Genomic DNA, 16959 nt, shown 5'->3' with positions numbered 1-16959 from the left:
TGCAGGGCGGTGGTGGCACACGCCTTTAATCCCAGCACAGGCAGGCGAATTTCTGAGTTTGAGGCCAGCCTGGTCTACAGAGTGAGTTCCAGGACAGCCAGGGCTATACAGAGAAACCCTGCCTCAAAAAAACAAAGAAACAACAACAACAAAAAAAAAAACCTGGCTCATAACTCCAAAGCCTTTAGAATAAGAGTGACTGACAGACAGAAGAAGAGTAAAAAGCCCAGAAAGCAGTACATTCTGGAACAGGAAACCTCTGAAACTTTCAGCAAAATCAAGTGTACCCACAGTTATTTATGGCCTGGACTGAAAAATGTTTATGACTACTCCCCTCTGAGAATTTGTTATTCCTCCTAGAAACCAGACAAAATACGTAATGAATTAACTGTGGCATTTAACCCTTTAGAAACTTTGTTAAGACTTTAGCCCTACCTTCTTTATCCAGCTCTGTCTCTTTCCCCTCTGCATCAGGGCCAGGCTCAGGCTTCTCACCACTGCTACATTCCAGCACTTCTAGTTTCTCAGGAGCAGCTCCAGGATTTTCATTCCATGTTTCTGGTTTGTCTTTCAGCTGTCCCTCCAGAGCAATCTTTTGTTCGGAACTAGATTTTTCTCCACCATCAGGCAGAGGAACTTCTTCCAGAGCTCTGCCATTCTGATACTCCAGAACGGGAATTCCTTCAAAGCTGTCAGTGGAAGCCTCACCATTTAGGCAGGTGCCTTTAAGGAAGGGTTCTTTCTTAGATGTCTGCTCGGGGTTGAGGGAACTGCTACTGTGGACGAGCAGAGATTCATTTGAACTCTCCTCTTCGGTTGATGCAAAGTTCTCTTTGGTACCTGCTTCACTATTCAGCCTCTGACCCTGGTCCATATCCATGATGTCACATGAAGATTCATCGTTGGTCATAGATAAGTCTCCAGTCTCTTCTCCATTTTCCTCATGGCAGTCAGTGCTTACCTCAAATTCTCCATTCTCCAGCAACTTCCTGTCCTCTGTATGGTCATAGTCTGTAAACTTGGTGTCTTCCTCATCTTTCTTTAAATTATTGACTTTCCTTTTCTTAATAATTCCTTTACCCCACTGTGATCGCCGTCTTGATTTTCTCCGAACTCGAACTGTTTGATAAGAGAGTGAGGAGAGCATGAAGTCTAATGTCTATTTTATATTATAGTAGGCCCCTCTCCCCCAAAATAAACCCATACTGGTTAAATACAAATAAAACTCTTGGCTGATGATAACCATGCTGACTAATTCTTATAACCTATAAGCAAAACGAAGTTAAATATAAACTTGGATGAATGATAACTTTTAAAATTTTACTTAGTATGAATTTGCTTGGCATTAACCTTTCCTACTAATACAGATTCTACTTTATAACCATTTCTAATTTTCAACACTCAGGGATTAACCATTTAATACATTTAGAAAATCATTATATCACCATGCTGCCCAGAAAGTCTGGGAGCAGAGCCTTGGATTTCTACGAGGAGGGTTGGTGTGTTGCCAGTTAAAAACACATAAAGACAGCACCTCAACTATGAAGAAAACAAAACAAAGCCCTATAATCTAATGCTATGGGACCCAATAGTTACAGATATCCCCACAAACACTGTTGCCTCTCCTTCCAGAAAAAGACATCACCTGTAGGATGAACGATCATGAACAGAAGCACTATGATAGGCTATGTGAACAAAACTGGTTAGCAAACTATTAACCATTTCCTCAAATACAAATGGTTTACCTAATAGAGTCAACTTATTACAAAGGTATCTCCAAATATGTAGATTACTCAAGCCTTCTACTACTAAGGCAGTGCCATCAACAAATATCAAAAATAACCATCTGGTCAGTTATTTGAAAAAGGAGACCTATAAGAGCTGTATATTCTTAGGTGACAGTAATTATCATGAGTAGACAGTTGGGCTTCCAGGTGATAAGTCAGAGCCAGGGATTTTTGATCTCCTTTACGTATATGAGAGGTAGCTAATGAAGCAGTTTCACTCCACTGGGAAATTTAGCTCTTTAATATAAGCTGATATTCTATCAACAGTGTATAGTGGGTTCACATATAATTTCAAGCCTTTAAACCCTTTCTGAGAGTAGGTGAGAACAAATTTAGTAATTATTACTCTTACTTAGCAACTATCATCTCCAAAATTCAATTTATTTAATCATTTGGATCAAAATTTACTTTTTTCTTAAAAATTCAATGATTTAAAATTTCTTTTCATGCTTTCTCCTGTTTCTATTTTATAATTTATAGTTATAAGTTAATTAGCACAAGGAGGAAAATTTTTACATTAGCCTAATATTAAAAGCTGATATATAAGCTTAGGTGACAAGCATCTACAACAATCTCATTAGCTAAAACTAATATAGTCTACACTAGAAGGAAAAAGAGATGGACATTTTGCTACAAAGATGTTAAGGCTTTCACTGTGAACAACTAATTTTCAACACTAATCACTCTCATTTTTAACCATGGGAAAAAAAAAAAAAACATTTATAAGAATTCTCACTCTACTTTTTAACTCGTGGAACTCCAGAGCAAGAAAAACCTGAACTCTATTCAATCCAGGCCTCGTTCAAGTCTTTATAAATAGCACACTATACAAAGGCCGGAAGCTCACTCAAGAAGTAAGTATACTTCTTGCCTAGTGTTCCATACTGGTTAATAAGAGAGAGTGGGTACGTCCCACTCCAAAATCTAGCTAGGCAAGACACAATAGAATCCGAGGTGGGCTAGGGTCTTGGACTCAAAGTTGGGTAGGAAGGGAAAGAAAGATAGAGAGTGGTTACAGGAGGAGCTGGGTGAGAGGGATTAATATTTCCAAAGTATGCATGAAATTTTCAAGGAATAAAAATATCATTGAGAAAAGAGAACATGTTTTTATTCTTTGGAAACTAGAAGATTCTTCCTTCTATCATTACTTCTAATAGCAGGATTTTAGAAAAGTAAATGAAACCATATAAGCACCATGAACACAGAACATAGAAGATGGATGCATCTTCACAGTTTGGAGCACATGGGAGTTGTATATGTCTATGTGGACCAATTCCTTAACACGCCACTTCCTTGTTTACCTAAGACACTCTACTCAAACACCCGTTTTGTCTGCTAAGCCATCCTGACTGCCCCAGCCTAAAACTTGTTAAGGTGAATATTCAATGTATTCTCATTAGTAGACTATAAAGGACTTCAAAGTTTAAATGAGAGTACAACATTATATAAAGAGACACAATCTGAGACTCACACAACTTTTAAAATCAATTTTTATTGTGTCATTGAGACTTTTTCCAAAGTCAAGACCTTAGAAGAGAAACTGTCCCTTTGGGACATTTAGTTAAGATTTGAGTGTGTGTGTTAAACTAACACAGACAAATGCTGTGTCACATGTGCCATCTACTGGTAAGAGGAAACAAAATCCCACTGCAGACTTTAAAACTATTTTAATATTTAAGAACTTAATTATCTTTTAAAAAACATTTCAGTGCTTTAAAGAATGTATTTGCATCTCGTCCCCTGGCCCGTGTGTGTGCTCATGTGTGTGTGTGCCCATGTGTGCACATGTGCTCAGGTGACAACTTTCAGCAGCCATCATCTCCTTCCTTCCTTTGGGTTCTGAGAATCAAATTCAAGTACTCAGGCTTACCCACAAAGCACTTTTGTTTACTGAGATATCTTCCCTGACCAACCTTAAACTTCTTAAGGAGAATATTCGATGTATTCTCATTAGTAAACATTAGTAAGCATCAGAGACTATAAAGGACTTCAAAGTTTAAATAGTACACAATGTTACATAATGGGACACAATCTGAGATTACAGCTAGGCCAGATAGTCTTTACTGGTTTCATAGCGACTAAAAGCATCTTTTTGTTGTTGTTGTTTTGTCTTGTTTTTTCGTTTTTTCTCTGTAGATCAGGCCAGCCTCGAACTCAGAAATCTGCCTGCCTCTGCCTTCCAAGTGCTGGGACTAAAGGTGTGCGCCACCACTGCCCTACTAAACACATCCTTTTTAAAACTTGCTCCGCATGAATGCTACTTTTCCAGAGATCAATGTAGGTGTGTGCAGCTCCCAGACCTCATCAGAGAAGTTTTTCTGTGCAGCTCATGGCTAACATGGTAACAAGTGCAAAAACTAAGTATCAGTGGAGTGCTGAGCTACAGATGGGACATCTGGTATCACATTCTCTGCTTCCCTGCTCTCCTCTACCCCCCAGCTCAGAGACCCTTGCAGAAGAGAAGGTGGAAAGCTTGCAAAAGCTAGAGGGCAGGGAGGATCAAAGAAAAACAGTGTCTTCTGGACACTCCATGGCCACTACACTCACGAACTCAAGGTGGCTGTGTTGTCAGTACAAAGTCAAGCCATGCAACACTATAGCACAGAGGCAAGAGGTGCTCAAGAACCTCCAATTCCTAACTGAGGAGCTATTGATAATTGATGTCCTTTGGAAGAGAAAAAAAGAGACAGTTGGGTTTTGTTTTGTTTTGTTTGTTTTAAGCCCTGGTAGGATTCTCCCATGCTCCAGTGGAGAGTCCCATACCCAGTACAAATGGACTTCGTGAGGTTTGTTGTTGTTGTTGTTGTTGTTGTTGTTGTTTTTAAAGAGCATGAAGTTGGGAAGGGTTGGGAATAAGGAATGGATCTGGATGGAATTAAGAGAAAGAATGGGGCAAATACAGTTAAATTATATTGTATGAAATTCTCAAAAGAATATTACATTGTTTAAAAATGTGATGATTCATCCCTTCAAACTCACTAACATTTGGTAAAAAGCATACTAATGTCCAGCTTTGTTGGCAAAGCAATATCAATCACATTTAGACCAGGAAAACAGCATTTATCTTTCAAGGTAGGCAGTTTTTAGTGAAACATGAAGACTATATCAGGAAGATATTTATTAACATTTGTCTTTCAGAAATATAATAGATCAGACGGGCAGTGGTAGCGCACACCTTTAATCCCAGCACTCAGGAGGCGGAGGCAGGCGGATTTCTGAGTTCGAGGCCAGCCTGGTCTACAAAGTGAGTTCCAGGACAGCCACGGCTACACAGAGAAACCCTGTCTCGCATGGCTAATAGTCCTACTTTATGTTAAAAATTTGTGGCACAAGCCATTGAACCTGTAAGACAAAAATGGCCAATGATATATACTGCCCACTGCACAGATGATGTCTTACTAGCAGGAAAAAAAATCCTCAGGATGTGCTTCTATGTTACAGAAACTTACAACCTGCCCTAGCTAAGAAGGGACTGCAGATAGCTCCAGAAAAGGTGCAAACTCAGGATCCATATAATTATTTAGGCTTTACTCTTACAGACCAAGCTGTTATTCCCCAAAAGATAGTTATTCGCAGAGACAGTTTTAAAACCTTAAATGATTTTCAAAAATTGTTAGGTGACATCAATTGATTCGTCCCTATTGAAAAACCAAAACCAAAAAAAAAAAAAAAAAAAAAAAAAAAAAAAAAAAAAAGAAATATAATAGATCAACATGAGTAAGTTTTTAATGAAGATCTAGAAACTAAATTTTCCTTCTAAATACATCACACAACGTTAAGACAAATTAGGTTACACGGATTTCTCAAACTCAGCATTACTTTTCCCTTAAAGGACTAAACTTTCTACTGCCAAATCACCCATCTCCATGTGGTATTCATACATCCTATATATCATACAAGGAGTGGGGATAAGAGCCAAAGGGATGGGTCTGGAGAGATGGCTCAGCAGTTAAGAGCACCGACTGCTCTTCCAAAGGTCCTGAGTTCAAATCCCAGCAACCACATGGTGGCTCACAACCATCCATAATGAGATCTGACTCCCTCTTCTGGTGTGTCTGAAGACAGCTACAGTGTACTTACGTATAATAATAAATAAATAAATCTTTTAACCAAAGGGAGTGGGGCCAGAGTTCAATTCCCAACAACCACATGATGGCTCACGGCCATCTGTACAACTACAGTGTACTCATATACATAAAATAAATAAATCTTAAGAGCCAGAGGGATAAATTTATCTGTTGCCTCCATATCTCTATCCAAAACCAATGTTCAACACCAAACATGTTTCAGGTGTTCTAGTTATCAAAAAAAAAGTATTAAGTACAGAAAACATCAAGTAATGTTAAGACAGAATCCTCATTCTAAATCTTACTTTATAAACTCTTTTCTGGAAAGACATGACTAAAGAGCTGTGGATAAAGGGAAGCACTGATTGTGGGCCACAGTAAGAATCAGTTGTAGCTGCTACTGGGCAACACACTCACAAATACTCACATGCACACTTATTTGCAGAGTTGTGCCAGGCATCCATTGGGTTTCTCTGTTTGTGTCGAAATGCCTCTTCCACTCTAGTCTCTGTCTTGCGGGCACCAGCACCATGAGGAGTTATTTGTTCTGCTGTCACCGATAAGCCTGCAAGCACCAGAAAAGAACTACCTAGTTACATGTTCCCAGCTGCATAAGCCAATGCTGTTAGAAAAATCTGAAATATAAAACTGAGTTTTAAAATCATTAATTATACCTGGACAGTTTGTAATTCTGGTGAAATTAGTATCTTTTGTTTCAAGGTGAGAAAGTAACTTGATATAAAATGATAAAAAGAAAAATACCTAGCAGGCCATGCTTATCCTTCAATGCTCAAAGGAGCCTATTTTCACTCATTTTAATCCCAAGAGGTATTTCAGAATATGACCGTGGGATAATAGGTATACTGTCTAAAAGTCATGAATCTGCTACCTTACATTGTGTGTGTGTGTGTGTGTGTGTGTGTATTACAGTAAGTGTACAAGGGTCACTAAACTACACTCCCATGAACAGGTTCAATCTAGCTCACTGCCTGTCATACCACAATGGCCTACATTTTATTTCTTGGCTCCATATTCTTAAGAGTAACTGTTCCATCTCAGTTTTCTTCACTAGAACCTTATCTTCCATGTGAACAGCTTCCTATAACTTAGCTTCTTATTCTAATCTATAAGAAGTATCTCTTGTGTATATGGTTTTTAAATGATTTTATATAATAATTCTCATATCTCTTTAATCACATCCAAAGATCTCTAGCCTGCTAGCCATATTTCTACCTGCCTACCTGATCTTCAACAAGGTATCCTAAAAATAGGTCAAATTGAAGGTAACTGGTTCATCTTTATACACATAAACAAACACAAACAGTTTATCTTCTATATTCCCTATATTGACTGGCAGAATTGGTATCTACTCATTCATTCAGCCAGAAATATTCTTTCCTTTCAGAGGGCCCTCTACAAGGCTATATATGTAGCTCATGTTGGCAGAATGCTTGCCTGGTGTGTGCAAAGTTCTAGCACAAGTTTGTAATCCCAGCTTTTAGGCTGAGAGAGAAAGATAAGGTTATTCTTGGCTTTATAGTGAATTTGACGGCAGCCTAGGCTATATGAGACCAGGTTTGGGGTGGGGGGGAAGCAGGCCCACAAAGTATTCTCTACATAGGGATCACTCATATGCTAATCTTGTTCAGCTCCATCCTTCATTAATTAAAATGTGTAGTACTTCACCACCTTTTCCCCTAGTAGTCTGAGATAGTTTATATAACATAAAAGCCATCTATTTTAAGCATAAAACTAAATATCGTTAGCAAATATACATTTCTGTAGCCACACACAGAAATCTAATTTGAGGTGCCTGTAGAGGCAGCCACTGCTGTCTGTTTCTCTCAACATACTTGCCATTTTACATGAGAGGACCACAGTTAGTTGATGGTCTTTCATTACTGCCTTATTTCACACAGCAGTGTTTTTGAAGTCCTGTGTCATTTTACAGAAGACTATGGATGCTGTATGCCTTGTTACTTACTAATCAGTAAGCGGACACTTGTGTTGTTACTTATTATGTATAACACCCCTATGGAACATTCATGTACATGTTTCTCTTGGATAGATTCCAAGGAACAGAACTACTGGATAATGCAGCAAACGTTGCCTCTGTGGAGACGGAAACATTGTTTTCCAAACTGGTTCTCACAGCTTTTAACTCAATCTCTCATTTTCCTAAAACACTGAGAACATGTTATTTCTTGCTCCTAGAGTGATCTAACCAATTCATTCCACTGCTTGAAATCCCTCAGTGGTGTCTATTGCCATTGGCATTTCTCCCCTTCCAACTAAAGTTCTTCAAGGACACAGCGTACATCTAATAAACAAACTATATGTTCAATTTTGTGTGTCTAATTAAAAAATTATACATAAGTGTTAACAGACTCAGAAAATATTTGTTAAAAAAAGGCTTACATATTGATTGATATTAGATGTGAAATGATGAAAACTAAGGTCTCTTCAGCTATAAAAGCAGACATAATATGTAAATCATTTAAGAACAGAAATCACTGATAAATAAAGTTGTATATTTGCAAAAGATTTTCTCTAAGGAACACTTTATTTCTCTAACATGCACCACTGCACTCAAATTGTCACAGGTGAAGTTTTGAGACATCCTTGAGAATTTACATGACCTATGTTGGTATCAGAACTTAATAATTACAAGGTTATTAATGGAGACAGAGTGAATCCTGGTGTGCTTCCTGTGTCACAGGAAGATGGATATGAAGTACAGAAGGTTCTGGTAGCATGGCATGTCTGCTTCTCTAACTTACCTCTTTTTATTCTTGCTTCCTTTATTTCTTCACAGAGCTTATTAAACTCTGGATCCAGTTCCGCTGCAATGATAGCATGTGCAGTGTCCTTCAGGGTACAAGCTCTGTGCCTAATAATTTTATCTGTTAAAAATGTTGGCATAAATTTATTTTAGATACAAATGGAATAAAATTAATGCAGAGTGCCTTAAAATAAAAGTAAAAAGATACAGATGTTTAAATTATAAAAACATTTTCAGGTAAGAAAAGATTCACTTAATAAGGTTTTATTTTTAATTTCTAAAAATGATTTTCAATAAAAATTTTAAAGAATCTAGATAGTCACTATGTGCCCCAGAATTGCTACAGACAAATACCAAGAGCTCAGGGGCTGGTGAGTTGTGCAAGCTTGGCATCCTGACTTCAGTCCCTGGAAGCTATGTAAAGGTAGAAGAGAGTGGACTCCACAGAGTGGTTCTCTAACCCCACACATTTCCCATAGGTGCACTCATGTACATACGCACACACAAAGCACAAATATACTAATAAAACTAAAAGTAAAACATGTTTTTAAAAAGAGTAACTGGTCAAAACTGTGCTAAAGAACATAAAATATTCTGAGTAAGAAAGATCTCTTAAAATGTAACAAAACCTGAAAAATATAGAAAATCTACTTAATCTAAAGCATGCAAGATGGTATATGTAAACTGTAGGCAAGGCCAATGTAACAGAATATGCTTATAATCCCAGCACTTGGATCATTGGCTCCAAGAAGCCCTAGCCACGTCCCAGCATGATCTCTGATAGTATAAGAAGTGTCTGTATCACAGGTCACAGGAAAGCCTGCGTCGTTAGTGCAGTGTCAGTGGTGCCCTCTGGAGCTATATGACCAACTCCAGATGTGAAAAGGCAAGCATGGACAAGATAACTAGGACTGTCTGAAGACCACAAACCACACTGTAAGGAGGTGAAAGCAGGGGCATCAGTTCAAAGTCATCCTCTGCTGGGCAGCACATCCCAACCCAGGCTAGGCAACATCAGACCCTATTTCAAAAACCAAAACCAAAACAAACAAACGACAAAAAAATCCAAAATAAAAAATAATTACTTCTCTCTCTAGTAAAAGTATAAAGTATCTTTTATTTATAAGATTTATGATTAGGAAGCCATAAAAAGCTTGTTGTGGAAATCTTTATAAAAAAACAAACATAGCACAGTGCAACCATTGGTACATTTCTTTCTGATATATGTTCTCTAAATGTTCATTCAACAAACACTGCCCACAATACTAGGAAAACGGAAGTAATGACTATACAGTAGTACAGGAAAAAATCAGACATGGTTCCAATAAAATTCAGACTACAGAGGAAAGTAGCATTGAATAAATCTCAGCTGGAGAGAAGACTCAGTAAAAGAGCTTGCTGCTATTCCAGAGGAGCAGAGTTCAGTTTAAAAATTTGGATAGAAACATCTTTACAATCCTGAGTATGCCAATCCATAAATAGAATATATACCTTCATTTATTTAGCTCAAGAATTTTATCAGCCATTTTTATACTTTTCAATGTATATTATATATATCTTTGGTCAGATTTCCTATTTGATGATAGAATTTGATTAGCTAGAGCTTTTTTTAGACTTATTTATTGATATGTATGAGTGTTTATGGCTGCATGTATACCCCATATTTGTGTCTGGTGCCCAAGGAGATAAGAAGAGGGCATCAGAGATGGGGAAGATATGATCATAGATATGTGTGCAACATACACTGGACACGTGTCTGAGTTTGTCAAAGAATAAATATTCTAAAAATAAATAAAAGTGATAAAGCTCCAGACAATTGAGATTGTGCTATATGTAAATGTATGTTGAAGTTTGAGCCCCTAGTACTTAAAAATGTGACTGTATGTGGAAATAAGCCATGCTAAAGAGGTAACTAAGGTAAGAAGAGGGTGGGCTCTAATCCAAAGTGCCTGATGCCCTTTTAAGAGGAAATCTGGATATATTAGGAGTGCACGAAGACAGAGAAAGGGCTACAGGGAGAAAGCTGTGTAGTGAAGCATGAAGCAGTCTCAGGAGAAACCAAACTTGCTGACTCACTTGAACTAACTCAACCCAACACTGTGAGGAAAACTTTTGTTGTTTAGGCCTCCTGGCCTGTCATATTTTGTATGCTGATCCTACCTGAGAAATACAATGACATATGTGCTAATATATGCCATAATGGAGTTATATTATCAATCTATCATAATACTAACACAGGTACACATCTCTGTCTCAAGGAATAAGAACTGTCAGAGACATTCTTAGGTACCAAGTACCCTGCTCAAGTAAGTAGGGCATGACAGTCCTAATTAAGCACTAACAGAAATAAATATAAGTAAGTTTGGTTAAGTCTGAAATTTATAGAGGTACACTATGACAGATAAAATTGGAAATGTACTGAGGAGACTATAGACAGCTCCAAAATATGAGTGACTCTGAGGACTCTGATCCTATGTAATTGATACAAAATGTTAGGATTCTGCAAAGACTTTAAGATTAAGGACAAAATTTCAGCAAAATTGGTCAAATAATGATAGGTCTAAGAATTATTTGTCCTAGAAGGGAAGCATGTTACAAGACCAGTAATGCAGAGCAGTTCAACTTAATTCATTGTGTACCTATCCCTAAGATAATAATTGGAGTCAAATGCCTAGTCCTGGTCACATTTTGAAGCTATAAGTTAAATCTCTCATCACTTCACATCTAATTTCCACCACATTATCCATGTGCGAGATAATCTGGTAAACATGTAGTCATTCTTGTTTACTTCCCAAAGACTTTTATCTTCTCTGTATAAGTAGATCCCCATGTCTCCAATGACTATGTGTTCTGCCAAGCAGAGCACTGTATACATTTAAATAATCATGGGAGTTTGTTTTTTTTTTAAAGATTCATTTATTTATATCATGTATGTGAGTACACTGTCACTGTCTTTAGAAACCCCAGAAGAGGGCAGCGGATACCATTACAGATGGTTGGGAGCCACCATGTGGTTGCTGGGAATTGAACTCAGGACCTCTGGAAGGCAGTCAGTACAGTTAACCGCTGAGCCATCTCTCCAGCCCAATCATGGGAGTTTTTAAAACTAATACAACATTTATGCAATTTCTACATCCTACATCACAGACCCAGGGGTTATTTTACAGGTACATGCATAACAAGTGGCTCTGCTTCTAAGAAAAAAAAAAATGTTCTCTTGGGTGGGGTGTGAACCAGTTGCGATGGCATTCCTAAACTATAACATGTCTTTGTATCAATCTTTAAAGAGCAGAGGAGGGAAGTCTCAAGTATATCACGTAGGCTTCACCTGTAAATATGAGCCACGGCCTCTAGTAAAACCATCACACTCTACAGTCAAAGGCTATACTGAACCAGAAAGCATTGCTTCTTCATTTAAACTTATATAAATATATAAATTTATATCAATGGTGTTATAATAATTTATCTACTAGAGGGAAATTGGATTTATTTCCTCAACTAGCTTTCTCCAACAAGCATTTAGGCTCATTTTCATAATCCCTAGATTATTTCCAAATAGTGAGGTCCAGGAACTGTAATAAACACAAAGTAGGAGTCATTCTAGAGCAAGTACGTATGAATAGCCAACCTTTAGTGAAATACTTCCCAAACTCAAGGAATTATGCTAGGGGCTTTCATTTGAACCATAGGACAATGGAAACACCATAACATTCAATATAATACAATTTCTTAATCTTTACAACAACCCCAAATAAAGAGTTCTATTGTTATCCCTACTATATAGATGGAGTAACTAAAATGAAGACTGATTATAGTTAAAGAGCCAGAGAACAGCAGCATTGACAAAAGCATAGGTCAAAATACAGAACTCAAATTCACCCCACACCACACCAGGAGCTGGGGGCACAAGGTCAACACCATACTCAGCCATTCCCATCTGATCCCATTTGAGGGACAAAGGAAGGGAGAGAAATGCACTTGCAGTTCAGCCTGTTCCTCACCACCTATCCTGATGCAGATGACATACACACTAGAAGCAGAAGAAACCCTCATGGACATAAATTGACTGCACTAATTAACAGAGGCCCTCATGCTTTTTGTATATTTTTCACCATCTTAAAAGATGGACATTCTTTGATCCAGAAATTTCACTTTAGGAAATTTATCCTAGCAAAAATATGAAGATACATATACAACTAATTATAATTTTTATTTGGGAGGTATAATTTTTATAAGGGATGAAATTTAGGGCCTTACACATCTCAGGAAAGCTCTCAACCATTTTGTTATACCTCCATGTCTTTATTATTGTTGTTGTTGTTGTTACTATTACTATTATTATTTTATCTTGAGAATCTTATTAAGTTGTTGGAATTAAGTATCTGTGCCATGTTATAAAAATATTTATTCATATTTATGATAGAGGGAAAAGAATTCAAAGTCCTAACATGTCCAAGGAATAAGCCATTGCCATATCAAATCTACATATAATTTTTAAATGTGGGACAAATCTACTCATTAATTATAGTTTCAAAAAATGTTAGAGTATATATGTGTGTATATATATGTATATACACATATATATATACATACATACACACACACACATATATATATATATATAATTACATCATTTTATAGCAAAGAGATATGTAAAAATGTCCAACTTTAGCCATTACATATATTCAGGCCAACATTCATTCACATAAAATAGAAATAAACCACTAATAAAGCAAATAGCAAAAAATTTAACAAACAAATATCCTAACAGAAAAGTTAAAAACTAGTACCTACTAAGCCCTCCTATGAAAATATTTTATTCTGTTTCTGAACATGAAATAGGATATTATTGATTACTATGGTCTAAATTCAGATGGAAAATAATTTCATATCGAGTGGAGAAATCCATATCACTCTTCTGCATGGCTTAAGTTGAGAAACACTATTTCCAAATACAGATATAGTATCTTTAAAGAACAGAAACAGAACAAATCCTTTAAAAATAATTCTCTATGTATTACCTAATAAAGAAACAAAATCCTCAATGAGTAAGGAAAATAAAAGACAGCTCCAAATAACTGAGAGTTAGCCTAACATGGTCAGTTAATCTTAGTGGACTCACATTAAGAACAGCATCACACAAAGCCACTGTGTGACCATGATAGGCCAAATAAAAACAACTTACATCTAAGCACAGAACAAAATATGAGCACTGTCCTAACCATAAAAATGACCAGAAACAATCCTCTTCTCACTAACACCACTGTCTGGTAGGAGACATTATTGTATGCACATTGAGTTCAGAAGACAACTTACAGGAACTGATGCTCTCCTTCCAACATGTGGGATCAAACTCAGGTCTTCACGCTTGGTAGAAGACACCTTTACCTGCTAGGCTATCTCAACCAGCTCACTTCCTAAACTCCTAGAATACCTAATTACTAAATGGTCCCACTACCTAGCAACATCCAATTCACTTCTAAGTCCCACTTCCTCACAGTTTCTCTAAGATTATGTAATACAATACTAAATCCTCTATGATTCCCATGACACAGTCTGGTATAAAAGCATCCCTATTTACAATAATTACATCTTCTTTAACTACAGATATGTTCTTAGTGATTTTCCCTCGAGGGCAAAGACAAGAATTGGAACTACAGACTCACAGGCATGTTTAATACGCAGCCACTAGATAGATGATTCATAGCTAGATAGCTATGAATGTGATCTTACTATATCTGAGGATGACATCCTGTTACTATGTCAAAGGACAGACACCTCTGGAAAATACAGAATGGAATTAGGAGTAAAATAAAATTACACAAGAATAGCTCCAACCTACAGAACAGTTAACATTGTAGAGGAAATTCTGATACATTTGTGTTGGGCGTGGTGATACACACCTCTAATTCCAGCACTCAAAAGGCAGGGGCAGGTGGATCTCTCTGTAACTCTCAGACCAGCCTAGTTTACATAATCAAGCTACAGGCAAGTCAGGACTATACAGCGAGATCCTGTCTTTAAAAAGGGGGATGGGAGTGGGGGTTCGGGGGTTGGGAGTGATAAATAACTTTATCCGATCCTCAGTTCCACAAATTAAAAATCTTGTGTTTAGTGGCACTACTGATGACAACTGAAATTAGCTAAACAAACAAATTTTTAGTTAAGTTCATGTGCTAAATATTCCATCAATCTGAACAAAATTAGAACTCAGTATAAAAACTAAAAGAAAAAATGTAACTAAATCCTGGACAAAACCCACAGTGCTTAGAACTGCAGGACCTTCTGAGTTAAGGCCAGTGTTTCTAGGTATGTTATTACTTTCTCAGAGTTCCTAAACACGTTCATTTATCAAACTTAAAGAGGAATGCTTTAATGTTGCCACAAGTGTCCTTACCTCCGGGGTCCTTGTCTGGATTGTATTCTAAAGCATTGCTACAGATGAGGTCAATATCTTGCAGGAAATCTTTAGCTGTTAGATAATTATGTTTATCAATTTTAGTTATTACTGTCGATAAATCCATTGGTTCTTTGATTACTTCAAGATAATCTGAAACCTACAACAAACAGGACACTTTAATGAAAATTACATCTGACTTTGCATATGCTTTAGGTCATAAAACCACAATTTAAAACACTTTATAATTTAAATCTAGGTAGTAAATTATAAAAGCGTAAAATTACAATGCTATTTATGCTACTTATTCCACTAAAGTTACTGTCTGACATACTTTCCATGAAAAGCTTCATGGTGCTCATCTTGAAATCTGAAAGAGATATTAAACCCTTTGGGTTTATCTGAGAAGAGAATGTGTGGGTAAAGTACATGAGAAGCGTCAGTAACTGCCTCAAGGAAAAGAAAAGAAAAAGAAAGAGCAGAGGGTTTTCATGCTAATAGTTTCTGGCATGTGGGTCTTATTGTTTGTTTTTTGGTTGGTTTTATAAAAAGGCAAACAATTTCATGGAAAGTATTTTCTACTCCTTTGGAGTCATTACACACATTTCAAGTCAATTAAATATCATTTTTTTCTAACTAAGGGTTTGCTGGACTTGTCTCTATATACATTTTTTGATAGTAAGACATTAAATCAAGATTTATATAGTATATTTTATGTTTTCTGTCACATAACCAGTAAGGAAGAATTAGCAACCTGTGTCTACTGTTCTCAAGTAGAAACTTCAAGTCAAGTAGTGATTATTAAAGCAGTTTCAGAAATTCCTAAAACTAGCTCAGGACCAAGTTCCGGGCAGTTTCTGAAAAGTGAGGGTTTGTTTTCTTACAGCTTCTGAGGGCACTGATACCATGGTTTTAAGTTTCTGAACAAACACATGCATACTCATACATGTAATTTATATATGTTTTTAAATTTTTCAGTTCATCCATAAGATGTGACTGTTTGTCAGCTCTAGGAGGATCTTATGCAGGCAGCAATGGAACTATTAGTTGGACTCTGAGATCTTGTCCTTGCTATAAAAATGGAAACAGAAACATTAATAAACAGAAAAAGCACCTTCAAATATTAAAAGTATTTTAGTACATGCCTAATTTTAAATTCAGCATATTTTTAATGTTTTGCTTTCTGCAGTTGATTTTAAATTTAATAGGTTTTAACCACTTCTAATTCATTATTTGAATATATACCTTTATGAGTATGTTTGGTTTTTTGAGATAAGGGGTCTCTGTGTACCCTGGAACTCACTCTGTAGCACAGGCTGGCCTGGAACTCAAGAGATCTGCCTGCCTCTGCCTTCCAAGTGCTGGGATTAAAGGTAAGCACTACCACCACCAAGGCCTATACATTTATGTTTTAAGCTACTTAGAAATTATCTTGTTTTTCAAAACATTTCTATCCTTTTCCTGATACTCCTGGTTTTAGCTTTGAGAGCAAGCCCAGAATAAACACATAAGATAAACAGAAAAGATCATAACATTAACAAAAATTTTACCTAAACCTTTCCATTTCCTTACAGTGATTTATAAAACTCATGTTTTCTTAAAAGCAGATGACAACTGAAATCTGCCAAAATTTAATGATTAGGAAGAAAAACGTTTCTTAAGCAAGAAGAAAACTAGTTCATCTCAGCATGGTGGGCTGGCTCTTCCTTTAAGTGCTTGGTTCCAGATACACCCAGAGGGAGCAAACTGTTTGTTTTGTTTATTTATTTAAAACAGTTTTTAGGACTAGGGCATAGCTTGGTTGATGGAGTACTTGCAAGATTTTAGGTTCAATTCTTCATACCATAAAAAGAAGCCTCTCTCTCCCTCTCCCTCTCCCTCTCCCTCTCCCTCTCCTCCCTCTCCCTCCTCTCCCTCTCCCTCTCC

At 36.8% G+C, this 16959-nt stretch overlaps 1 protein-coding gene across 7 annotated transcripts in view; it reads right to left on the bottom strand.

Moving 5' to 3' along the window:
- Atad2b (ATPase family AAA domain containing 2B) overlaps window positions 1-16959 on the bottom strand; it is a 128924-nt gene that overhangs the window by 14992 nt on the left and 96973 nt on the right. For all 7 annotated transcript variants that reach the window (XM_031357071.1, XM_031357073.1, XM_031357072.1 and 4 more), the window contains 4 exons: window positions 15034-15193; window positions 8635-8757; window positions 6282-6419; window positions 436-1119 (listed from right to left, as the gene is read on the bottom strand). In XM_031357071.1, coding sequence (XP_031212931.1) covers window positions 436-1119; window positions 6282-6419; window positions 8635-8757; window positions 15034-15193 — 1105 coding nt within the window. The remainder of the gene's footprint in view (window positions 1-435; window positions 1120-6281; window positions 6420-8634; window positions 8758-15033; window positions 15194-16959) is intronic.

Source organism: Mastomys coucha, unplaced genomic scaffold (assembly GCF_008632895.1).
Source record: "Mastomys coucha isolate ucsf_1 unplaced genomic scaffold, UCSF_Mcou_1 pScaffold6, whole genome shotgun sequence".
In the NCBI taxonomy this organism is placed as follows: Eukaryota; Metazoa; Chordata; class Mammalia; order Rodentia; family Muridae; genus Mastomys; species Mastomys coucha.
This window is presented reverse-complemented; position numbering and strand designations above follow the sequence as displayed.